This window comes from Felis catus, chromosome C2 (assembly GCF_018350175.1).
Source record: "Felis catus isolate Fca126 chromosome C2, F.catus_Fca126_mat1.0, whole genome shotgun sequence".
NCBI lineage: Eukaryota > Metazoa > Chordata > Mammalia > Carnivora > Felidae > Felis > Felis catus.
The window spans coordinates 67,523,995-67,548,930 of NC_058376.1; the positions used below are offsets into that span (position 1 = coordinate 67,523,995).

At 42.9% G+C, this 24,936-nt stretch overlaps 2 protein-coding genes across 6 annotated transcripts in view; one reads left to right on the forward strand and one right to left on the reverse strand.

Annotated features, from left to right (window-relative positions):
* The window catches only part of SLC15A2 (solute carrier family 15 member 2), a 67,655-nt gene extending 47,539 nt beyond the window's left edge, over positions 1-20,116 (forward strand). The window contains exon 22 of the mRNA XM_019839835.3: positions 20,014-20,116. Coding sequence (XP_019695394.2) covers positions 20,014-20,031 — 18 coding nt within the window. The 3' untranslated portion in view covers positions 20,032-20,116. The remainder of the gene's footprint in view (positions 1-20,013) is intronic.
* Positions 7,209-24,936, reverse strand: part of ILDR1 (immunoglobulin like domain containing receptor 1) — a 294,614-nt gene continuing 276,886 nt past the window's right edge. For 4 of the 5 annotated variants that reach the window (XM_045037009.1, XM_045037010.1, XM_019839838.3 and 1 more), the window contains 7 exons: positions 24,759-24,929; positions 23,264-23,413; positions 19,533-19,652; positions 19,094-19,240; positions 12,633-12,764; positions 11,598-12,418; positions 7,209-7,420 (listed from right to left, as the gene is read on the reverse strand). In XM_045037009.1, the coding sequence (XP_044892944.1) occupies positions 7,379-7,420; positions 11,598-12,418; positions 12,633-12,764; positions 19,094-19,240; positions 19,533-19,652; positions 23,264-23,413; positions 24,759-24,929 (1,583 nt within the window). In that variant the 3' untranslated portion in view covers positions 7,209-7,378. The remainder of the gene's footprint in view (positions 7,421-11,597; positions 12,419-12,632; positions 12,765-19,093; positions 19,241-19,532; positions 19,653-23,263; positions 23,414-24,758; positions 24,930-24,936) is intronic. The other variant, XM_045037011.1, reaches the window with a different exon arrangement.

Genomic DNA, 24,936 nt, shown 5'->3' on the forward strand with positions numbered 1-24,936 from the left:
AAGAAAAATCGTCTTGGGATGAGACCACATAGGATTTGCCCTCTTAACTACTTTTTTATGTATCATACAGCAGTGTTAGCTACAGTCATCATGTTGCACGTGACACCCCTAGTACTTATTTCATATAACTGGAAGTTTATACCTTTTGATCACCTTCTTCCACCTTCATTCCTTTTTTTAAAATAAAGTGATTCCTGTGAACTTACTTTCTAAAAACATAAATACAATGATTTCGGTTTTGTTTTATTGACCTTTTTTTTTTATGTGTAGCTTGAGTAGTGGCATGTTGTCTACTTCCATGGCTGGGCCATGACAGAGCCAACCCAATCTACTTTTAAGACGCCGGATTTCTGCTTTGCTCTGGAGTCTTCTGAAACACGAGGACCTCTAGAAGAGGCAGATTTAGTAGTCGCTAATGATGAGTTCCTTATTGCTCTAGTTGGGGAGGCAGCTTTGTATCATTATTAGAAGGAACATGGACTCTGGAGTAGCAAACTCTAGTTTGAATCTCTATTCTATTTACTACTATAGGACCTTTGGCAAGATTTCTGAAGAGTCATAATACCTTAATAGAGTTTCTGAGAGAATAAAATAACATGTGCAAAGCATTGAGAAGGACATAGTAGGCACTCCATAAATACTACCATCTACTCTGTTAAGTTTAATGAGTAGGGAAGAAAGTTCAGATCTTCAGTAATTTAGAATTTGTTGTTGTAGACTTACCTTGGGCTAAGTCCATCTATGACCTCTTCAATATTCAATTATAGAAACTCAAAAGGAGCTGGAATTCTAATAATGAAGCAGAGAAGGCTCTGAGCCCATGGTATTAAATTCCCTGAAGACAAGGACCATATCAATATTTCTTTTACATTCTCCACAGAATCCTCCCTACCTAAACCTCTCAGAGAAATTTTCTAGCCACAACCCAAATGAGGGCAAGCCCTAGGTACTAATTGACTCTGCCATCTTTAGAGATTGGACCAAGAATGGACATTAGCCCAAGTAGGATTCATGAGTTGAGAATTTAGAATTGAGACAAAGGTATAGAGAATCAGTCACATGCTATAGGACACTCAAACTGAAGGGTCTATAGGTTGTTGGGGGATTGGGTGGACACCATGGAACCTTTTGTGTAAGCCAAAGTTAGGGTGAAATTAGAATCCTGTAAAAAAAGGTGGTCAGCAAAGCAGACAGATAAGCAAGTATCAAAAGAAATGCTGAAGTGGGAGGACACACAGCTTGAAACAGAGACAAAAACAAACAAGGAGACAGATATTCAGAGAAAAGTAAAGAAGATAAGGGGGATAGGACATCAAATGAGAAAGAATGGAACCCAGGAATGGAATGGTCACCCTAAAAGGATTCAGATGACTACAGTATCTGTTAACTGGAAACACCACTGAGGCCCTGTTGCCAGCAAAAGCAGTCCCTTTACCCCTGATTGATGATGGTGATCCTGCCTTGCTTGAAGACCCTGTGATGACCCTACTTAAGGTGATTACCTGGCAAGGGAATGCCATTCTCCTCATGCCCTACTAAACTCTCCTCCATTGCCTCCATATTTACAGCTAGAGGCAGATAATAAAACACCTGTGGGGTCAATCACCAAGTCATATCAAGAACAAGTGTCCTGCATGGCAAAAAAAAAAAAAAATTGCAAGATTTCACTAATATTTATCAGTACAATCCTGGGGGAATAGACATGGAACTGAATTATGAGGGTACTACAACAGGGGTGGAGGAAAACAAATTTCAATTAGGCTGAAATTATTTTTTAAGTTTATTCTTATTATCTATTTTGAGAGACAGAGAGCATGAGTAGGGGAAGAAGTCCAAAGGCCTAACTACTTCTTGTCTTGATATAGCTGAACTTAAAATGAACTCTGTCCTCTGTGAAATTACCCCCCAAAAAGCACAGGGTTTTACTCTACAGTATTGCAAGAGACCAGAAAAGGTTTTGATTTCTAAGATGCCTGTGAGAATTCTTTGAATCCTTTCTGCAGAACTTGAAAAATAATGTTGAATAAAAATTATATCTTACAGGTCTTTAAAAAGAAATGTAACTAGGAATTTTACTTTGACCACAAAACTAAATGGAGAGGTGAGTGGAGATTAGAGGGAAAGTGAGAGTGTCTAGCACCCTCCCCAGGAAGTTTATTTGAAACCTGGGATTTTAAAGCACAATGACTCCAAATGCTCAACATTTTCCTTTGTCTTTTTTCATAATCCAAGGGAGGTCTTTTCAAAAATAAAATCTCTTCAAGTGAAATATTTGAAGTTTAACAATTCTTTCAATTTTGCTTCAATTTCCCTTTTCCTGTTAGAAAAGAAAAAGCTATTTATTTATTTATTTAACATTTATTTATTTTTGAGAGACGGAGAGAGATAGAGCATGAGCGGGGGAGGGGCAGAGAGCGAGGGAGACAAAGAATCTGAAACAGGCTCCAGGCTCTGAGCTGTCAGCACAGAGCCCCACATGGGGCTCAAACTCACCGACCACCGCACCTGACCTGAGCCAGAGTCAGACGCTTAACCCACTGAGCCACCCAGGGGCCCCACAAAAAACTTTTTAAATTAAAACTAGTATTCATATGAACATATTTTAAAAGGATTTCTATCATTCATTATATATCAGAGAACGCATTTTGGAATGACGTTCAACCTACTAAAGATTTTTGTTAAGGTGTAGTACATTTCATAGAATTCACCAATTATAAGCATACAGATTCCTGATTTTTAATAAGTTTACAAAGCTGTTCAACTATCACCACAATGCAATTTTAGAACATTTCCATCACCACAAAAAGAAACCTCTTGTCCGTTTGCAGTCAATTCCTGTTCCAATCCCATTCCTAGGCAATCACTTATTTATTTACTGTCTCTATAGATTTGTCTTTCCTGCACGTCTCCTTTGAAGGGAATTATATGCTATGTGGTCTTTTGTATCTGGCTTCTTTCACTTAGCATATTGTTTTTGAAGTTCATCCATGTTGTAGTATGTATCAGTAATTTGTTTTTCTTTATACTGAATAGAATCCCATTGTATGGGTGGCTATACCGCATTTTGTTCATCTGTTCACCAGTTGACGGAAATTTGGATTTTTTCTACTTTTTTAGTTATTATAAATAAGGCTTCTATTCTTATACAAGTTTTTATGTCCACGTATTATTTCTCTTGGGCAATACCAGGGAGTGGAATTTCTGGGTTGTATGATAAATTTATGTCCAATATATATTTTTTAATTGTCAAAAGGCTTTCAAAGCAGCTACAGTCATTTCATATTTCCATTAGCAGCCATGAAGATCCCCATTTCTCTACATCCATGCTACCACTTTTTGTTGTCTCTTTTATTATATTCATTCTAGCAGGTGTGAAGTGGTATCTCATTGTAATTTTAATTTGTATTTTCCTAAAGATAATGATATGATAGAGACATCTTTTCATGTGCTCATTAGCCATCTTTATGTTTTCCATTGTGAAATCTCTATTCGAATGTTGCCTATTTTTAAAAATTTGGTTGTTTGTCTTATTGAGTTGTAAGATTTCTTTAGAGATGAATGTTAGAAGTATTTTTATCAAAGATTTGTGAATGAATTCTCTAAGTTTGTGGTTTGTATTTCTATTTCCTTAAGGGTGCCTTTTGAAGTGCAAAAGTGTTAAATTTTGATGAAATCCAATTTACAATTTTTTTCTTTTAAAGATTATGCTATTGGTGGTATATCTAAGAACTCTTTACCTAATCCAAGGACACAAGGTTTTCTTCTATCTTTTTCTCTAAATGTTTTACAGCTTTAACTCTTACATTTAGAACTATTATCCATTGAATGGATAAAGAAGATGTGGTATATATATACAATGGAGTATTACTCAGCAATCAAAAAGAATGAAATCTTGCCATTTGTAACTACGTGGATGGAACTGGAGGGTATTATGCTGAGTGAAATTAGTCAGAGAAAGAAAAAATCATATGACTTCATTCATATGAGGACTTTAAGGGACAAAACAGATGAACATAAGGGAAGGGAAACAAAAATAATATAATAACAGGGAGGGAGACAAAACAGAAGAGACTCATAAATACGGAGAACAAACTGAGGGTTACTGGAGGGGTTGTGGGAGGGGGGATGGGCTAAATGGGTAAGGGGCACTAAGGAATCTACTCCTGAAATCCTTGTTGCACTATATGCTAACTAATTTGGATGTAAATTCAAAAAAAATAAAAAATAAAGTTAAAAAAAAGAGAACTATTATCCATTTTCAATTATTTGTGTACATATGAAGTAAGGCTCTAAATATATTTTTTTACATGTGGCCATCCAAATGACCTAGCCCCATTTGCAAAAAAGACATTCCCTCCCTCACCAAATTGCCTGAACAGTTTTGTAAAAAATCAGTCTACCATAAATATAAGGATTTATTTCTGGACTCTCAATTCTGTTCCACTGACCAATAGGCCTATTCTTATGTTTGTACCACACTCTCTTAATTACTGTAGCTGTATAGTACTATTTATTTATTTATTTTAAAGTGTATTTATTTATTTTGAGAGAGAGAATGAGCAGGGGAGGGACAGAAAGAGAATCCCAGGTGGGCTCCACAATGCAGAGCTTGAATTCATGAACCATGAGATCATGACCTAAGCCAAAATCAAGAGTTGGAAGCTTAACCAACTGAGCCACCCAGGTGCTCCAACAGTACATTTTAAAATTGGAAGGTATAAGTTCTCCAATTTTGTTTTTCAAGATTATTTTTACTATGCTGCTAACCAGTCTTGCATATATGGGCCAAATCCCATTTATTCATGGTGTATAATTATTTTTAAGTATTAAAATATTTGGTAATAGTCTGTTAATGATTTTTGCATATAAGTTCAGAAGAGATATTTTTTTGTGGTTTTCTTTTTTTGTAATGACTTTTGCAGTGGCTTTGCACTGGTCTCCTTAAATGAGTTGGGAGTATTTCCTCCTTTCTATTTTCTGGAAGACACTGTACAAACTTAGTGTTAATTATCCTTTTAAAGGTTTGCTATTTTTCTCCAGTGAGACTATCTGGCCTGCATTGAGATTTCATTTCAGAGAGCTTTTAATTAAAAATCCAATTTCCTGAGGTAGCAGTTGTGGTGACTGAGCACAGCCCAGTGACAAGATGTTGGTGTTAGTATTAAGAGACATCACACACTGGTACAACATACTGCCAGCTAAATTAAAAAAACTGCTGGTGCCAGGAAAGGTTCAGCACATTCTGTGTACTGGAAACCTTTGCACCAAAGAGAGTTATGACTATCTTCAAGACTGCTGATTATGCTCATGTGAGAGGAGACTTTGATGAGGATCTGAATTATCCAGAACAGAAAGTTGTAACTGTTGGGCAGTCCAAAATCGGTTTGATCCAGGGGCATCAAGTTATTCCATGGGGAGATATGGCCAGTTTAGCCCTGTTGCAGAGGCAGTTCCGTGTGGACATTATCTCAGGACACACACACACAAACTTCGGTTACTGAAATGACACCTTTCCTCATAAAAAAAATTTTTTTTAAAAGTTTATTTTTGAGAGAGTCAGAAAGAGAGTGAGCAGGGGAGGACAGAGAGAGAAGGAGACACAGAATCCAAAGCAGGCTCCAGGTTCCGAGCTGTCAGCACAGAGCCTGATACAGGGCTTGAACTCACGAACCATGATATCATGACCTGAGCCAAAGTTGGATGCTCAGAAGAAGGGGGTTCAGAAGATCTGACAGCATGGAGCCTGACATGGGGCTCAAACCTGCTACGTGGGAGACCATGACCTGAGCTGAAGTCAGATGCTCAACCAACTGGGCCACCCAGGCACCCCTGAATTTTATGTCTTAACTGTTAATTTCTTTTTCTGTTTTGCTATTTTAGATCCAGTTACATTACAGACATCAAAAATCCCAAAGAAACCTTTGTCCAACACAGGCATTTAACCTATTTTCTCTAGATGTAATTAATGAGATTGGGGGAAAAATGGATGTGTCAACACAACAGGATCTAAATTGAGCTTAAGGTCATACACATAAAGATACTGTTGAGGAACACAGACACACCCCTCCTTTCAGACCACCTCCTTCCCTGCTCAAGGAGGGTGTCTACATCAAGCACAAATGGGTTCATGAAACCACCAAAGGGGCTGGAGAAAATGGGAGGGAGTAGTACAGCTTATTATAGGGAGGGCATAGCCCACTCCTCCTGGGGTTCTTGGAGTGGCAAAACCTACCTGGATGCTTCTGCTTGGGAAATCTCAAATCTGCAAGGCTGAGTGGTGCCAAGAGAAAGGTGACTCCAAAACTATCCAAGTTGGCTTGGCTCTACTCTGAGCTTTAGTTGGGAAGAAAACTCAATTCAGTCAAGTACATCAAAGTAGATATTTATTTGGGGCAGAATCCTTAGGTCAGTACATTTTGTTTCTAATTTATTTATATACTGTGTTGTCCCCAAGAAGCATTCAAAGTGATTTTAATGGATACATAATATGTAAGAATATATAAATTAGATATAAGCAAAAAAAAAAAAAAGAGCAAAATGAAAACAAGGGACAGGAACAAGTTTGGTGCAAAATTGCCTCTTGTGATTTTCGACACTTGCATAAATAACCCATGAGAGAACACGCTGCTGGAGTATTTCCCATGCTATCTCTGACTTGACCCTCAAGAGCACTCAGGAATGGGCACAGGTGCAGCAAAGTGTACTCCTAATATGGAGGTATGCTATAGCTATAGAGATAGAGACAAGTTCCCACGGAAATTTCCCACATACTATTCAATAAATTTCCTGCACCTGAAACATGTTTGATTTCTTCTTCAAGATTCCTGAGTTCTGTGAAAATGGCCACGGTTCTGAGTGTGTAACCTAGCTGAAGACTCCAGCTACTAAGTTTCTGAGGGATCACATCCCAGTTAGGGTCCATTACATGTCAGGTACTCTAAATGTGCAGAGTGTGAGCCAAAGCTAACACTATAGTCATGAATTCCTCAAACTCTTGTTTTTTAAACAGGTTTTTAAATGTTATTTTTGAGAGACAGAAAGAGAGCATGAGAAGGGGAGGGGTACAGAGAGAGAGGCAGACACAGAATCCGAAGCAGGCTCCAGGCTCTGAGCTATCAGCACAGAGCCCAACACGGGGCTAGAACACAGAAGCCGTGAGATCATGACCTGGGCCGAAGTCAGACGCTCAACTGACTGAGCCACTCAGGCACCCCTCAAACTCATGTTTTTAATATTCTTCTGTTTTATTCTCAGAACCTAAGCCAGAACTGTTAGAAACGGATTGGTAGAGTCCGTCCCAAGTCAGCTGGACATCTAGGTGATGCTGATGACTTGCAGAGCTGAGAAGTAGCCAAAGAAGTAGTGCTGTGCCGGGTGACTAAATGACCACACTCCTTCCACTATGGGAGCTGTCTCTCTCCTGTGGAATAGAACACAAAAAAATCCAGTCAGCTGGGATCTATTGTCTATGCATATAACACACAAGGTGCACTTGATTGTGTTCAAATCATAGATGAGTGGTGGATGCTGGGACAGCATGTATGAATCTAAAAATTATTTCTTGACTCTTCATAAAGCCAGTGTCTTCCCCAGGCTGAAGTTTCTCTTCTTTCATACCTCCCTGGAGGCTCCCTCAAACATCTTTAATTTTTGAAAGTTTTAGTCTCATTCACTTTGTCACCTGCTGATTTTAACATCTTTAAGTGTCCCTTAGACGGAAAAAAAGTACCCTGTCCATTCATCAGCCCATCTCCCTACCATTTGTTTATGAAGACATGGCCGAGTTCTTTTTCTACTCATATTCTCCTGAACCATTCCTTCTCAGCCCTTCTAAAAAGTTTAGCTTCATACCTTAGTATTTCTCTCAAGTTATTTTTCAGAGATCATTAATTATCTCTTCCTGACCAAACTCAGTGGCTTTTCTTCAATAGTTAGTCCACTTGATCTTTCGGCTTTTTCAACTTGTTCTATCAGGGCAAGCACTATGTCTACATTTCTCATATTTCTCTAACTATATATTGTAGGGGATTTCTATCTATGTTTTGCATATCTACAGCTGTAGTCCATGAATGTGACCTTTCTTATCTTACTTGAAATGGCAAAATAAGGTATCTGTCCCAAAACATACTGTTCAAAATGCATTGTATATGTACATACATTCATGTTGCTATAGAAAAATTGTGTTTCCATTTTATTAGGAAAGTGATTTTTAGGGGGCACGACTTCTAATCAAAATGCTATGGGATAAATGTTCTCTGATACAAAGGAAAGTAATGAAATGGGACAAAAGGAAAGTTCCTTGTGCAGGGCTTGCTGAAGAAAAACCTACACATGATCAAGGAATAGGCATTGTATTAAAAGTAGAAGATTAAGTATACTGATCAAAAAAAGGTTTTATTAAATTGAGTCAAGAAAAATGAAAAAAAATCTTGGCTTCTCTACAGAAAGTTTGAGTTTAACTAGGAGAGGAAGGAATGCAGTTTTCTTTCATATTATAAGAGGTGTGTATAGGCCAAGCTTGCAACAAACCAGAAATGCCTTGGGAAGCCCTTTATGATAAGGCAAGATTGGAAAGAAAGATAATCAATTTGAAGGAGGTCAGGAACACATGGGGCAATGCAGTGTGAAACCACAGGAGTTTAAAGCATGACATTATAGTTTCTTAGATTTCTGAGGTTTGATGGAGTGGAAAAAACACCAGACCTGAGGTCAGATATCAACTGGTTTGGCAGTCAAACGGGAGACTCCTCAACATAACTTCCACTTTCTCATGGGCACTGTGTAAAGAACAGGGTAATATTTTGGATGGAAGCCCTTGTTCCTTGGTATATATTTGTTAAACATTAATGATTCTTTAGAGAGAAGGTTCCATGTGAGCAAAAGATTTTTCGATTAATGCATATTGCTCTGAATATTTAATGAACTATTTTTAAAAAGTGTTTTGTAAAAAGTTATGGTAAAACTAACTGCCAAAAGCTTGATTTAAGAAAATGGTGAAACATCAAGTCAAGGAGCAAACAGGAACTTCCAGTTATACATAATCAAAGATTGCCATCTAGTGGTCTAATTGTATTATAAGTTCTGAAGTTAGCTGCAAACTCTGAAGACTTCAGAGGCTAGGAAAGTGTGTGGGAAGCAACCAGCCCCACTGAGGAAAGATGCAAAGAGATTTTTGCCCTGGATACTTTTGCTTCACTAAAGGCATTAAAAATTCCAACTATGAACAAAACACTGTGCCCTTTCAAACCAAGCAATTTTCTAAAGCCAGCTTTGGCCCTGGGCCTCTAGTCACTCAGAATATGAGTAGACAGTTGAATGTGATAAAGTAAACTGATAACTCTTTGTGAGATAAGCTCAGAGATCCAAAACAATGAAGGCTTTCAAAATGATCGTTAGTGAGATCTTTGGGTCTTGTGAGCAACTTTGCAATAGAAAATTTGGTTTGCCTGTGTTAGAATTAGTGGTGTGTACATCTTAATGATAAAGGAAGCTGTGATACTTTCAGAAAATAGGGAAGAAATAAAGTCCGAGGAAGAACTATAGAAGGAGAGCATCATTGCCCCAGACGATTCTTCTTTCTTTCAAATGAGGTATTATTATGAGTTACTGAAAGGGTACAGGCTTGAGAGTCGGAGAGCTGTCTGTGTTCAAATTCTGGTTTCACTCCCTACTGGCTTTGTGACTTAGGGCATGATACTTAATCTCACTGAGCCTCACCTAATGTTATAAAGATTAAGTGAAATAAGGTTTAGAAAGGGCTTACCCCAGTGTCTGGAACTTAATTAATGTTCCTTTTTCCCTTCTCTCACTTACAAGAAACCGCATAATTGAACTTAAAGAGAAGAAAATGAAAAAAAAAAAAATTAGAAGAAAACAGGGCTTGGATTTGGGGCCAAACACTGGCTTTTACATTACACTTTTTTTCTTTTTCTGTTAAAATAAGAGACAGTTTAGTCACTAATGACTAAAGTAACAGCTATTGTCCCAGCTCTAACTGGTTCCGGGTTTTCTTTCAGGATATAATTTTCTTACTGGTAACATGGAAGAAAGAGCTGTATCCACTGTAACATGAAAATAATAGTAAAAACCTCACAGGGTGTTGTAAGGATTAAATTAGTGCATAAATGCCCATAGCTAGGTACCACTTAGTAAGGATACTAGTAAGTTTCATTGTTACTGGACTTTGCCTCTCTCATGGGACATCTGTGAGAATATGATATAATTGCCATTATTTCAGAAGTGCCTGCAGACCTTCCTCATGAATTACTCTCTCACCAAGGCTCTTTTCCTGAAAGACTAGCACCATAGCTTCCACACAACGTCCCTGTTTCTTTGCACACTACATACATGTGATTGTTTTTTAAACAAATCACAGTAGTATTTGCATTTCCAAATGACAGATGTATCCTTGAAGGTATATTAGAGACTAAAATTCTTCTTCCTATGATATCTTCTACTCTGGAAACTTCCCTCAGAGATATCTCTATCTCAACAGAGGCAAACAGAAGAGGATTTAGGTCAAATACAGAAATATATTTTCATGTAAATTGGTTCCGAAGGCAGTTCGTGAATATTTTTGAGCAACGGCAGCATAACTTTCCAAAGTGACAACATTAAGGGAATATCATCATTTGGATATATTAATTATAAAATGATTTTTTAAGTCACATCTTAAAAAACAAATTAAGGCCAGGGCACCTGGGTGGCTCAGTCAGTTAAGTGTCTGACTTCAGCTCAGGTCATGATCTTGCAGTCTGTGAGCTGGAGCCCCACATTGGGCTCTGGGCTGACAGCTCAGAGCCTGGAGCCTGCTTTGGATTCTGTGTTCCCCTCTCTCTCTGCCCTTCCCTCACTTGTGCTCTGTCTCTCTCTCTCGCAAAAATAAATTAAAACAAGGTTTTTTTAATTAAAAAAAAAAACAAATTAAGGCCTATAATCCCTCTTTGTGCCCTTTTTAGGCTGGTAAGCTATGACTAGCACCTTGCCTGTTCACAGAACCCTAAAGTTTTACCCATATTTGGGATATGAGGTATTTATTGTTTTGGTTTGGGGTTTTTTTTCATCAGTTTAAGGATTCTTTCCAGGGGGTCTCAGAGGACCTCATCCTCGAATACAACAAGGCCTTGCACCCTGACTTGCAGCACTCAGAAGTGGCACAAATGTCCTCTGTCAGGCTGCATGTTCTAATTTGGGGTATGGAAATACGGTTGCTAAGTAAAGACAGGCAGGTATGACAGGAAGTAAAGCCTTAGCCATAAAGCCCGTGTTTAAGTCTTAGCTCCACTACTCACAAGGCACTTAATTATTCTGAGCCTCATTTCTGAATCTGTGAAATGGGGAAGCCCTGCCTCACCAGACTGTGATGAAGGCTGGTCTGAGGATGAGAAGGCCCTGTTTTAAGCATCAAGCATCGAGCCCTTCCTGGCCCTCTGCACTCACCCGGCCCCTTCGAGCGAGGTCTCACCAAGCCCATGAGGCAAGCTGTGCAAAACAAGGAGGAGGTACTCTCACTGGTGGCACGTGGGGTGGCCTCTGCCAGCTGTGGCCAAGCCCCGCTCCGCCCATGCCCGACCCTCAGCAGGATGCCCCAGGCTCACCGAGCACCTCTCCACACTCCCTTTTTTCCTGCCATTCTTGCCTGGCATGACATCCAGCGAGCGGTAGCTGGGTGGCTTCTCCTCAGGCCAGTGTGAGGGGTGTGAGCTGCGGCGGTGGGTTCCCCAGCTCCGGGACTGCCTCTCCTTCTCATCCTCCTCAGAGCTCCAGGAACTGAGGCCGGAAGGCAAGGGCGGGGAGTAGCTGCGGGGCCTGCGCCTCCGGGGCCTCTGGGCATTCTCCCGGGGGCCAGGCCTGTGAGGTCGGCCTGAGTAGTGGCTCCGAGCAGATAGGTGGTTGGGCCACCAGCGGGCCTCACTGGACGAGGGGCCGTCACTGAGGCTGTCCCTGTCTGCCCAGGGCGTGGGTAACCCACGCAGCCCAGAGCAGTGGCGCCTTCCCCTCCGAAGTTGGTTCAGCTCCCGTCCTTCCAATGCTCGGCGCTTGGGCTCCCCGTCCTGGAGCTCCTGGTGAAAAGCAGAGTAGTGGGGCTGCCTTCTCTCCTCCCTCAGATCCCAGGGTCCAGGGGGAATTGGAGTGAGCCACTGTTGGTGGGAGGAGTTGCTGGTCCTCTGGGAGGACGGCAGGTCTCTGATCAGTGGAGGCAGGTGGATGATTCTGCGTTCCACAACCTCAGAGTCCAGGGAGGACAGCATGCTGCAGGCTTGGCCAGATATGGCTTTGAGGTCAGGGGGCAGAGGCTGGGCTGGGTTGAGGTTCCGCAGCTCTTTCTCCAAATACTCTAGGACACCATTGGTGATGGGAGGGTGAGCAGTGGTCTGGCTCATTGGCATCTGTGGGAGGCTGGATCGCAGGGACAAATCTGAATGGAAACAAGGATAAGAACATACAGAATGGCTGGCCCAAAACATGGCTTCTCAGAACCATGGCACCAAAATGCCACATTTTTCAGCTTGCATCCATCCCGTCCCCTTGATCACAGATATCCACTATATTGTCATGAAGGCCCCAATGCAGCCCATATTCCTACCCTTACCCTCTGCCTTCTCCCACCCCAAATCTCTGGCAAGGTTTACCTCGCTGCAGCAGCAGGTTCATTGGATAAGATGAAACCTGGGAGCTCCTGTCCGCCCCCCAGTATAGGGGTTTTTCCATCATCTGAGGGCCTAGGGCCTGAGCCTGCTTCATGTACCGGTGGCGAGCCAGGGCTAGAGGGGAAAAAGGAGAAATGCGGACCCTCGGCCAGGACAAGCCCCACACCTCCCACCTCACTTTTCTTGCTAGGAGGCTTTGCTAAGAGGCCAGTTTCTGACCTATCTTACATAGGAGTGAAAGTTAAGGGAATAGTAACTAATTGGTCATCTTGCAAGGAGCTGGGACTCCTGGGGTACAGGATGCAACCCCTATTCCCAAGGAAAGCATACCTATAACCTTGACTTCCTAGTCTTGAAAATATTGTATCGTCCTGCCATTCCCAATTTCACCTAAAATGTAGGTAGATACGTGGGTATTAGTAGGCAATGAAATCTTGGGTCCCAGGCCAACAAGGCCTTCAGCCACGGGCCAAATCTAGAAGGTGCAGATGCAAAGGACTTCAAGGCAGCTATGAGTCAGGGACTGCCAGGGAAGCTCAGGGCTGCCCACTCAGAGTGGAAAAAGCTAAAAAAAAAAAAAAAGGATGTAGATGCTGAGGTCAATGGGCAGAATTACTGGTAAAGGGAGGGACACTGAAGAATGTTCTAGCTGGTGCAACAGCCCTGCAACCCTGGGGGTGGAGAGGAGAAACTAGTGGAAGGGAGGCAAGAGATGCAAAAAGCTGAAGTAGATCCCAGTGGATCCTTTCTACTCTTCTCCTTATCCTAAGTAGGGGGAATCTCTAAGTGGTGCAGTGAAGGCAGAGAAGGGAGAAGGGAAATACCATTTCCTTTCAGGGCAAAGAAAATCATATAAAAAAAGCACGAGGGATCAATAGAAATGTCACTCTGATACCCTAGTGCAGCTAGTCTGAAGGACACAATCCTCTCCTCTCTGCCCCCATGAGTGTAAATTAAAAACAAAATCATTTAGTTGGTTTGTTCATGAATTTCTATTTTAAGGTGATTGTGTCCCAAGGTCTCAGTCCATCCATGCATGTAGGAAAAGGACTTGTGTGTTCAGGCAGGACTTGTGTGCCTCAGGCCCCCCAGCTGGAACTCTCACCTCCTCCTGGGTTCCTCAAGCCTGTGGCCACCTCTAAAGCAGCAGGGCTCTGCCTCAGGCTTCCTCCTGGCACAGTAAGAGGGGCAGACAGGCACTCTGGACCCTACTGCAAAGGGCCGGGGATTTGCTGAGGCCAACAGCTAAGTGGCCATCTGGACCCAATGAGTCCAGTGTGAAACAAACTTCCAGCACAACAGGAAGTGGTTGCAGCAGAGCCTCCAGAAATGTCTGGAGCTCCAGCCCTGGTGGTGCGTCATAGCCCAGCCTGGAGGAAATCAGATGCAAACTTAGAGAAGCTCACCCAGCTGCCACACCTTCATGCCACTGGACAGCACTCTAGACCCTCCACATGCTTCAGCACTTTCCTCTCCCTCTTGCTAACAGATGCCTCCCCTAGCTTCCTATATGTGCTACCAACAGCACACATAATGCCCTGCTTAATACGTATGTGCCAATCACTTTATATAGGCTAACTAATCCTCAGAGCAATCTGTTAATGTGGGAATTAGATGAAGAAGCTGGGTGCAGGGAGGTTGACTTCCTAGTCCAAGGTCCCATAGCTGGTGATGGCCAGAGGTGCCATTCTGATGCCCAGGCCTGTGTCCTTTCTGTCAAATCAGTGAGTCCCCTTTATTTCTGTGATGAAAAACAAAACAAAAAACAAAAACCTTCCACAATTGTACCTCCTCCCTTTATTACTCTCCAACTCAGCTCTATACCTTTCAAAACCCACTCCAGACCTGCCTCTGCCTCTAAGGCCTGGGGACATCTGGCTCAATTGGGAACAACTCTATCCACCCCCCACCCCTCTAACTGAATCCTGGCCACTTCCTTCTCCTACTCTCTTAATTCAACAGTAGAGAAAGGGAAAGTTGGGCTTACTCCTTGCTCCCCAAATGACTTAACTAATGGGACCCTCTGCACAGATAACTCTCTAGAGACCCTTCCAGATCCTCCATGAGCTTTCCTGTTAAATTTTCCATACTTCAGAGATTAACCCACCTGCTCCCTTCTTAGCTGCCACATCCTTTTCCCCAGGGCCCCTCCCTTCCCTGATGCAATGGAACTGTTGAGATGGGAGTGGAAAACACCTCTGAGCTTCTCCTATGCCCTCTTGTCCCCTAGGGATGTCAGGGTTTTCTGTTCACCTAGTAGGGAATCAGATGGGCAATAAAATAAGAGACATGGAGAAAGTAGCTAAGCCTCAAAAAACTCCTAATAAGTTATCTCTGAACCTCAGTGGAGTAAAGTCTGCCTTGATCACTGTAATGAGCTACTTAAAAATACAGATTACTGGGTCCTGTTCCCAGATACCCTTCAGTCTCACGCGGAGCAAGCAGCAGCTGTGTTTTCAACAAGCTCCCTAATTCAAGTGCAGGAAGCTCAACTAGAGTTGTCTACTGAGGATTCTCAAGAGTCTCCTGAGAACTATGGTCCTCAGGATTTAGTTTCCTTAAATACAAGCTTTGAGGGTCAATGGACTTCCACCTGAATCCCAGCGTATACCAGGAGTCTGATTTTGAGTGACCTTCCAGAGTGTGCGGGCCCAGGCTCCTCATCTGTAAGCTAAGGATGGAAATACCTATTTCATAAAGTTGTTGAGGTTAAATGAAGCAATACATTTGAAATGCCCAACATGACAGACAGTCAAGAGACAGTGGCTCTCATTGTTATAATAAGTCACTTTTTCTGCTTTAGATCTCATAGGAAACAAAAGTATACATTTGTATACATTTGGAGCCTAAACTACGAAAGGCATATTTATCTTCACTTCTGAGGAAAACCCAGGGCATGTTCTTTAAGACATCTCTTCCGTGACAGAAATGACACAGCACCTGCCTCTCCTTCCCTGCAGTCAAGATCATCTGTGGTGCCTTGAAGCCTTCCAACTGCACTTGCCTGTAACTGCTTACCAGCCATTCCCCACTCTTAAAGAACTCCTTCTTTACCCTCTTTTGAACCATGGTCACATAGTCCTTTCACTTTTTCCCATACACCAGTCCCCGTAACTTGGCTGGCTAATCATTTCAGTGACATCCTGAGGAGCTCCCTAGAATCCCATGCACTTGAACTCTTACCATTTCAGCTTTAGCTTCTGGCCCCATGCTGCCAGAGCTGACTGCAGTCAGACAACCGCCTTCAAGTAGCCCTCCTCAACTGGCTTCCCTTGACTGATCTATAGACCCCACTTCCCTCCTCTAGAGCAGCAGTTTAAATGGTCCCCACTTCTCATGTCTTCCCCTCCCCATGAACTTTCAGCTGATGACATCATCTTGGTTGAGGAAGAGGAACCAGCCCTGGGCATGGAATCAAGAGAACTATGTCTGGTCCAGGATCTGCCACTAACGAGCTGTGTGAAATTGTGCAAAAGTCTCTTTAGGCCTTACTTCCTTCTGCTGTAAGCAGAATGGGGAGGTGGGTGGGTAGATCAGAGATTCCCAGTGTGGCCTGTGGCCCTACTACACAGGATGCCTAGAGGCCCTGTGGGGAGGATGGCCAGTAACCGATGTAGGGATCAGTTTCAATCACTTTCATCTTTTAAGTTCTACTGTGGGTCATTTACCAGTACTAAGTGAAATATCAAGAGTTACTAATATCTGGTGTCATTTCATTTTTTCTCCTCGCTGGTCCTCTATTAACTCACTGTAAAGCGGGAGCAAGTTAGGGAGGTGAGCTGTGGTCAGAGAAGGTCAAGAAGCACTGATGTCATTCTCAAGCTCTGTTCTGCCTCTAGAACTCTGATTTGCTGAAATTGAGACAGGCTGGTATGAGATCCCTCAGCTTCTTCCCTTACACTTTGGATCATCCCCCACATTTTAATGACTTCCCCCCTTTCTCCAGAGGTCAGGCTGCCCTTCCCTTCCTTTCTACAGGTAGTTCTTTTGCTGTATACCTGATGTCAATCCCAACTGTTCCTCCTGCTCAGTGATCGCCTTGCCTCATAAGGCTTCACTTTAGGGGTGGGCACCTGGGTAGCTCAGTGGGTTAAGCGTCCGATTTAGGCTCAGGTCACAATCTCATGGTTAGTGGGTTCAAGCCCTGCGTTAGGCTCTGTGCTGACAGCTCAGAGCCTGGAGCCTGCTTTGGATTCTGTGTCTCCCTCTCTCACTGCCCCTCCCCCCCTTGTGTTCTTTCAAAAAAAAAAATACGTTAAAAAAATAAGGCTCCACTTTACTCATTTCCTACTGGCCTTGGTTCTTTGCCTACAAATACACTTGGGGTTTTCTTATTCTAACCAACAGTCACACACACAAACCCTTCCCCATGCAAGAGCCCTCCTTAACAACTTCAATCCTCTCTATGTAATCTCCTCTTGTCATCAAAATTCTCAGGACAGTCTGCCTTAGTGACTCACTCTGAAAGTGACCTCATTTGCTCAAGTTCAGGGACCTTTATTTGTGGCCTGCATTTCTTTATTTTACCAGTTCTTCTAAATGAACTCTAACCACTTAAGAGAAATCATTCTCCCCCAAACGTGTTTATCAGCTTACTGACAGTGGATACATTTATCATTTGTGTGGGCTTTGTCCCTGGTCCTGCCTGTTTTTAGTGCCCCACTGACTTAGGGATTCTAAGAAGGCATCTTGGGAGCAGTTTTCTCATCTCTTCATACATATTACTACTTCAGTGATAGTGATTTTTCCTTGGGATCTGTCCCAGAGGCTCTTGAAAGGTAGGGAGTTCCACAGCCCAGTATTGAGTCCTCTGCTATTTTCCCTCTCTTTCAGGAGGTCATTGGTTTCTCTGCCAAGCCCACTGTGATCTACACACAGAGGCTGTGGCAGCCTCAACTGTGTGACATTCGGGCATTCATACGTCAGGTGAACATGGATTCAACACCACACTGCCACTGTTACTTACTAGCTGTGTGACTTCTCTGACCTTCAGTCTCCTCATCTGTTAAGCAGTGATAACACAGTCTTCTAGGGTTGTGAGGATTCACAGAGGGAAATATATGGAAGGGGCTTACGCATAGCAGACATCCAAAAAAAAGTTAGTTCTCTTTTCCTATAAGACAAAAACCTCGGAACACAGACCTGAAACCAGACTCAGGCCATTAGCCTTCTTGACATTGTAGATTAAGTTTTTTTTCTATCTTAAGAGGTAATTCCTTATATTTCCTTTTAAAAAATTTCCTTTCAAATGAACCAAACTGATAAAAGTGATTATCTCTGAGTGCTTAGTGTTTACACTTTCCCAAATTTCTCAAATTTTCTACAATGTCATACCTTACTTGTATCATCAGGGGAAAAAATGTTATTTTAAGAACGCAAAATTCCTACCATTTAAAGCAGGTGATTCCACTCCATCTATTTATTAAGAAGTCATTATAGAATAATTTTCTATTAAAAAATTTGGCATTCCACAGACAAATTTTTTAGGGTATATCATAATTTTGGTTTAAAATGTCAAATTTTAGGGGCACCTGGGTGGCTCAGTCAGTTAAGTGCCTGACTTCAGCTTAGGACATGATCTCACAGTTCATGAGTTCGAGCCCTGCATCGGACTCTGTGCTGACAGCTCAGAGTCTGAAGCCTGCTTCAGATTCTGTCTCCCTCTTTCTCTGCCCTTCCCCTGCTCATGCTCTGTCGCTCTCTCTCTCTCAAAAATAAATAAATATTTGAAAAAAATAAAAAAATAAAAAGTCAAATTTTAGCCCAAAGAAAGATCACATTAAGAGCAAGATCTTCCGTTCCCTCTCTCCTTCATCTAAACCTCTTTCCTTTATCTAAAAAGAGATATTCAAAGTGTGGCCCACAGCTCAGCAGCATCACATCACTTGGGAACTTTTGAGGAATACAAATTGTCGGGCTACCCCAAACCGATTAAACCAGAAACTCTGGACGTAGAGCCAGCAACTCAGTTTTAACAAGCCCTCTAGGTGATTCTTAAGTTTAAGAATCACTGCTTTAACTCCTTTCTCCTCTCTCTGTTCATTTCAAGTCCTCTCTAAGGGGTGGCCTTCTCTCTCACTGCTACATTCAAACCACTTGCTCTCGCCACTCCCTGTCCAAGCAAGGTGAGAGCTAGGAGGAAATACTGAAGCACAGGCATTTCAGGGCCACTGAGGAAATGCCATCAATAGGCAGAACCATTGGAAGGAGGCCTCAGGCAGGCTCGGATGTGGAGAGACAGAAATCTTCCCACTTGGGTCTAAAGCTTTCTCTAGCATTATATTCTGTGCTGGGGTCAAAGACCTCTGAGCCTGTGAGGGGAGAAGGGCATGGAGGAGAACCTGGAAGGACCCAAGGTTTTGATCTGTGTGTGTGAAGCTCATGTATTTGGGATACCAGGCTCCAGCATCACCCCATCCCACTGCCCATCTGTCCTCTCTCACCTTCCTCGGGGCAGCAGCAACGGGCAGGACAGCAGGGGCAGCGGATGTAGCAGCAGCAATATTGAGGACAGCACTGGCACCAGCACACTCCAATCAGCAGAAGCAGGAGGAGGGCTCCCAGAATGATGAAGATCACTGTCAGCCAGTCTGCAGGGGAGACACCAAGAGGAAGCTAACCAAATATGCAGGTGAATGCTTCCAGGTCTAACATTCTAGAGGTCTAATAAATATAGCTCTTGACCTATAGGTTAAGCTTGACCAATATACCAGCAAAAAAAAAAAAGGAAAAGGAAAAGGAAAAAAAAATAAAGTTTAGTTTTGGTAAGGGACCTTCAGAGGTTGGCAATCCAACAATAACCTGGGCTTGCTTGTTTCTGTGCTGTATGTAAAAGTGTCACAGCAATGAGGTGGCTAAATAGAAAGCTCCAACAGCACTTACGCAGAACAATGAGCTTCACCTCCTTATCTGGGTCTCCTGATGTGTCCCCTGGAGCCTCAATGGTGCAATAATACACTCCATGGTCCCACCACATCACTTCATTAATCACAAGGTCTGCTCCTGCAGGGAGGAGGGAGAAAGTACCAGGTGTTAAAGGAGAGGGCCCTGGTATCTGACCTATGGCTTAGGACTCAGCACTGTCCTTCCACATCCTTAGGGCCCCCCTCATAGTTCTTTTTTCTGAGACCATCCTATTTCTCCAAACAGTCTAATAATGGTAGAACTCACCATTCATTGAACCCTACCAGGTGCCTTGAAAGGATTTTGGACATCACCTCATTTAATTCCCACCACAGCTCACAGTGGGTGAGGTGACATGACACTGTCACCCAGGGTCTCTTCTCCCTTTTTCTCTCAGTCTTATAATTTTTGGTCATGTACATGGCCATCTAGAATAACTACTTCCTGTCATCTCTTACAGGTGGACATGAACATGTGACTCAGTTCTGGTGGATAGAATGTAAGCAGAAGTGTCACAAGATGGCTCCCAGGAACTTTCTTAAAACAGTTGGGGAACATCTTTGTCCTTTTCTTCATCTTTTCTTTTATACTGTTATCAGTCAAGCACATGTGATGACTGCCATCTTGGACCATGGGGGAGAAAAAGACTTTCTTGGTGAGGGGGAGCTGGGAAGTATCCCTGAGGACTTAATGGAACAGAGGCACCACACTAGTTTTGGACTATCTACCTCCAAATTTATACATGAGAAGAAAAAAACTTCTTTATTAAGTCACTAATATTTGGAGCTTTTGCTTATTCATAATCAAACTCTACACAATCCTGATACACTAACTATGATTGGCTGCATTTCAGATAAAGAAACCAAGACTCCAGGAGGCTAAGAAACTAGCCTAAGAACAGAGAAATAGTGCTCAGCATAAGTAGGTTCAAATCCATGTCTCTCTGTTGCAAAGCTGGTGCTGTTAACCACTAAGTTCTAATGTCCTCTCCAAAGTGGGTAGAAAACTCCACAGCCTGGATCCCTCACTGGCTATGAATGGATCCCTCTGGATCTTGAAGGGATGGGTTATGAGATGAATTGAATAAGTAAGGATGAAATGCCACTATTTTAAGGGTAAATGTTATTCAGTGCTCAAGAAAGGATTTTCAGTTCTCATGAGCACCAAGCGCTGTGCTACTTAAGATAGATGAATGGTATGTTCAAGTTTAGTAAATGCAACAAATCTTCACTAAAGACCTTTTGTGGGTCCAGCACTGAGTCAGACACTGGGAAGATCTGCAGAGGAAACAGACTCCTCTGTCCTAACAGGGCTTAAAGTCCAGTCAGAGGATCCAGGCAGCTTCCACATTCCTACTATTTCACCCACAGTAAGTGCCAGGGGACATCTTCAAATTCTTTAAAAAAAACCCCAAAAAAACAAAAACAAAACAAAAAAACCCTTCGCATTATGGACTTGCTCCTGCTTAGCTGGCAGTCATATTTACAATTCTCCATTATCTGTTTGTCAAAAAATATTTATTGAGGAAATGAAACAGAAATGCAAGGTCACGCACCACTGGAGCTAACTTCAACTTTTGTTTCCTTCTCTTTCTACGTCAATCTCTACAATATTTTCCTGCCCATGATTTTCCAAACACACTACCTTTCCCAGAAAGAGCTTCCCCTAGACTTGGAAGAATGGGGAAAGTGTTTTGAAGGAGGTTCTCCCTCTAAGTTAATGTGTATCATAGGTCTGCCCCAGTTTTTATTAGAAACATAAACATGTTTTTCAGGGATGTCACAGTAATGAGGACATTCAGATATGTTAATATTTAAATTTCTTTATGTTTATTTATTTTTGAGAGAGAGAAACAGAGCATGAGTGGGGGAGGGGCAGAGAGAGACAGAGACCTAGATTTCAAAGCAGGCTCCAGGCTCTGAGTAATGCGGGCTCAAACTCATGAGCTGTGAGGTTGTGACCTGAGCTGAAGTTGGACACTCAACCAACTGAGTCACCCAGGCACCCCTGGATATGTTTATATTTTAAATGATCCAAGCACTGATTTGACAGGGTCTTTTCAAACAACGCAAGCACAGGGCAAAGAAGTGTCAGAAAACAAGGGTTCTAGGAAGTCACAACAAGCATGGAGGTAGAATTAAAAACCAAGGGGGAAATAATGGTTTTCCATGAGAGTAAGGAAGAAGCAAAGTTTGATCCAAAAGTGACTGGGAGTGGAAATAGTGGATACTATTGTTCAAAATTAGATGAAAGAAAGAAAGAAAGAAAGAAAGAAAGAAAGAAAGAAAGAAAGAAAGAAAGAAAGAAAGAAAGAAAGAAAGAAAAAACAAGGACTGTCTGTCACCTTGTCACCTCTGGGGAATATTATCCTTCAAAAACTAAATGAGACTTGCCAAAAGAGACTTTACATTTTGGAGTCAGATCAGGGCTCATTTTGCAGGTTCTGGGAAAAACAGAACCACCCTGAATCTTTGAGAATGTACCTAGAGACCAGAATAGGACAGATGTTCACTAAAGCTAAGAGTTTAAGGGCTGGCTTGGGGAAAGCAGAGATTGCATGTAAAAGGATCAGGTTTAAATATTACAGCTAAAGTATTAGACACCAATCTGGAAGCAAATATTAAATTGGCTCCCTTTAAATGATCTACCTTTAAATGGGTCATCAAATATTCACTGATTTCCTCACATTGTTGCCACAGGTACCCTGAGTGGCCTGCTTAGTGTATTCTCTACCATTTTCCCCCTTTTAAGCAGCAAATATTTATTTAACACTGCACATGAAGCTCACTGAAATAGGCTCTGAATCATGTGCCAATAACCCATCGTGGCAATCCTGGATTACAAGGTAGGAATGTACAGCTAACCCTCCGTCCAAAAGCGTGCTCAGTGATGGTAACTAAAGTTCACTGCACACTTAATATTTGCTAAGTGCTTTATGTATATCAGCTCACTTAATCCTGACAAATCTCCACAAGATGGGGAGTACTATGGCAAGTCCCATTTTGTAGAAAAAAATCGAAGGGACTTACCCAAGTTCACATACCCTATAAGTGCAGAATGGGGACCCACACCAGAATCTGACTGCAGACTGAGGGTTCTAACCACCACTCCGTGTACTAGGCATAAAGAATAAACATGCTTTAGACATAGCTTTCAGATATCACGTTTGATACTTACTTCAGTGTAGGGAGACAGAGCCTATTATGTCCCTCTTTCAGATGAGGTAACAGACGCCAGAGAAAAAAAATCTGCTGCTGGTCAATGAACTAATGCTCTTGGTCAATGAAGCCTAACGCTCTTTCCTCTACCAATGGGTGATGATGGTGTCAAGGTGGTCACCTACTTGAAAGCCCCTTATATATATACAACAGGAGTGGTCAGAGGGAAACTCAGGGCCCTGGGGTTCACACAGGCCCTGAGGGCAATTTATGGGAGGGAGCAAACAAGACTGATCCACACCTTAGCCATGAAAAAGCAAAAGACACCACCCGCTCCCAGACCTTTAGCCAAAGCTGTAGGACATCTTCTCATCCAGACACCAACTTCCAGGGGAGTGACTTCAGATGGTGGTACAGCATTCTATGTATCTGGCAATTTCCTCAAACAAACAAATGGAAAAAAAAAAAGGGGGGGGGAATCCCCACAATGACTCAGCCTGTCAGGCCTGGTGTCCGCCACCCCCATTTCCCTGCTGCCTCCCCTGCACTCACGGTTCTGGATGGTGATCTTGCGCTGCCGGTAATCCACCCCCAGCACGGGCTCATTCTGCCCCCGCCTCTGAGCCACGATGCGAACCTCCCGCTGGCTGTCATTGCAGTCATTGGAGGGGTCCTGGCCCAGGGATAAAGCTGCCTGGTAAGCTGAGAAAAGGGGACACAGCTAAGTCACACAGCAGGGGGAATTCCCATGAAGAAAGGCACCTTTAGTGTTCCCTGGAGCAGGGAAGCTTCTCAATTTTTCCTGAGCTCATGCATCTACTGGGAATCTTACTAAACATGAAGATTCTGAGTCTGCGGGTCCGGAGTGAGAATCTGAGAGTCTGCATTTCTAATGAACTCCCAGGTGATACTAATGAACTTTTGAGCAGCAAGACCCAGACCCCTCTAAAAGGCCATCATTTCTAAATCCTGGCTGCATGCCCCCATTTCCCATCCCAACTACCCTCACCTCATTTTTGGTAACCCCAGATTCTGCCCCCACAGGGTTCATCTTACCTGCCCTTACAATGCATTTTCTGGTGGCAAATGCCTACCACCCTGGTCTCTTTTCCCTGGCCCTTTATTTGAAGAGTAACCCCCTGAAAATCATGCCTTGATTTAGAGATGTGTCTTTTGGGAACGAGGCCAGGTTCTGTCAGTGACTCAGACATTTAGGTATTGGGGTTCATACTGTAAGATGTACTGTAAGTCAGGGCTGACAGAGGTAAAGCTCAGGCCTCCCCCCATTTTTCCTCATCTCAGGAAGCTCACTTCCTTCCTTATAGACGGCATCTACTTCTACTCTCAAAAATTTCTACAAGGTTAATTGTCCAGGGCTGCCAGTGAGGATCTGCATTCCTTTGTTCCTTGAGAGAGGCAGAAGTAGACAGCTAGAAAGAGCTTTGCTTTCGGAGCACAGAACTGACATGAGTGGGGCAGCCACTACTGTGAGGTAGGACGTGGCTAAGCATAGGTAGGGGGAATTGTGCAGCCCTGAGAATGTATTCCCTGGGGGCAGTGAGCTCTTGCTCACTCGCTCACTTGGAGGGTTCAGTCGGCCACCAGGAAGGCTGACCATAAAAGGGAGTGTGGCAGTGTGCGGAGGTTCACAAATGGCCACTCCTCAGCGTCCTGGAGGGTGTAGGAGGCTTCTTGTCTACATTCTAAGGTGGTGAAGGTGATGGCGGCAGACTGCAGACTCATCTCAGTGTGCTGGCATGCAACCAAATGGGCTGGGAGGCAGGACTTGAGCTGCCTTTTAAAAAAAACTTAATGTCTGGGCTGCCTAAATCTTTTCAGGAACAAGGTAGGACATAAATTTTAAAATAAAATAGTATGTGACCAGGAATAAGTTAGTTCATCTGCCTGGGCCATTTATCTATCAAATGAGGGGGCCATGTTAAGTGATCTTTGTGGCTTCTCATAAGGATTTGTGATCCTAAATAATTCCTATGCCTTCATGGCAATGCTTCACAGAGGGGCCTGGGCAGAGGGGAAGGGCACTCACATGCAGAGTAGTAGTCAAAGATAGGGTCCTTGCAGAAGGACTTGAAGCGCCACGTCACTACCACATCCTGGAGCTGGGCGGAGGTGGTGTAGTCACATTTGAGGACGACAGAGGCAAACAGGGTGACATAGCGCTCCGTGTGCTGGACGGTCACCAGTAAGGACAGGCACCCTGCAGC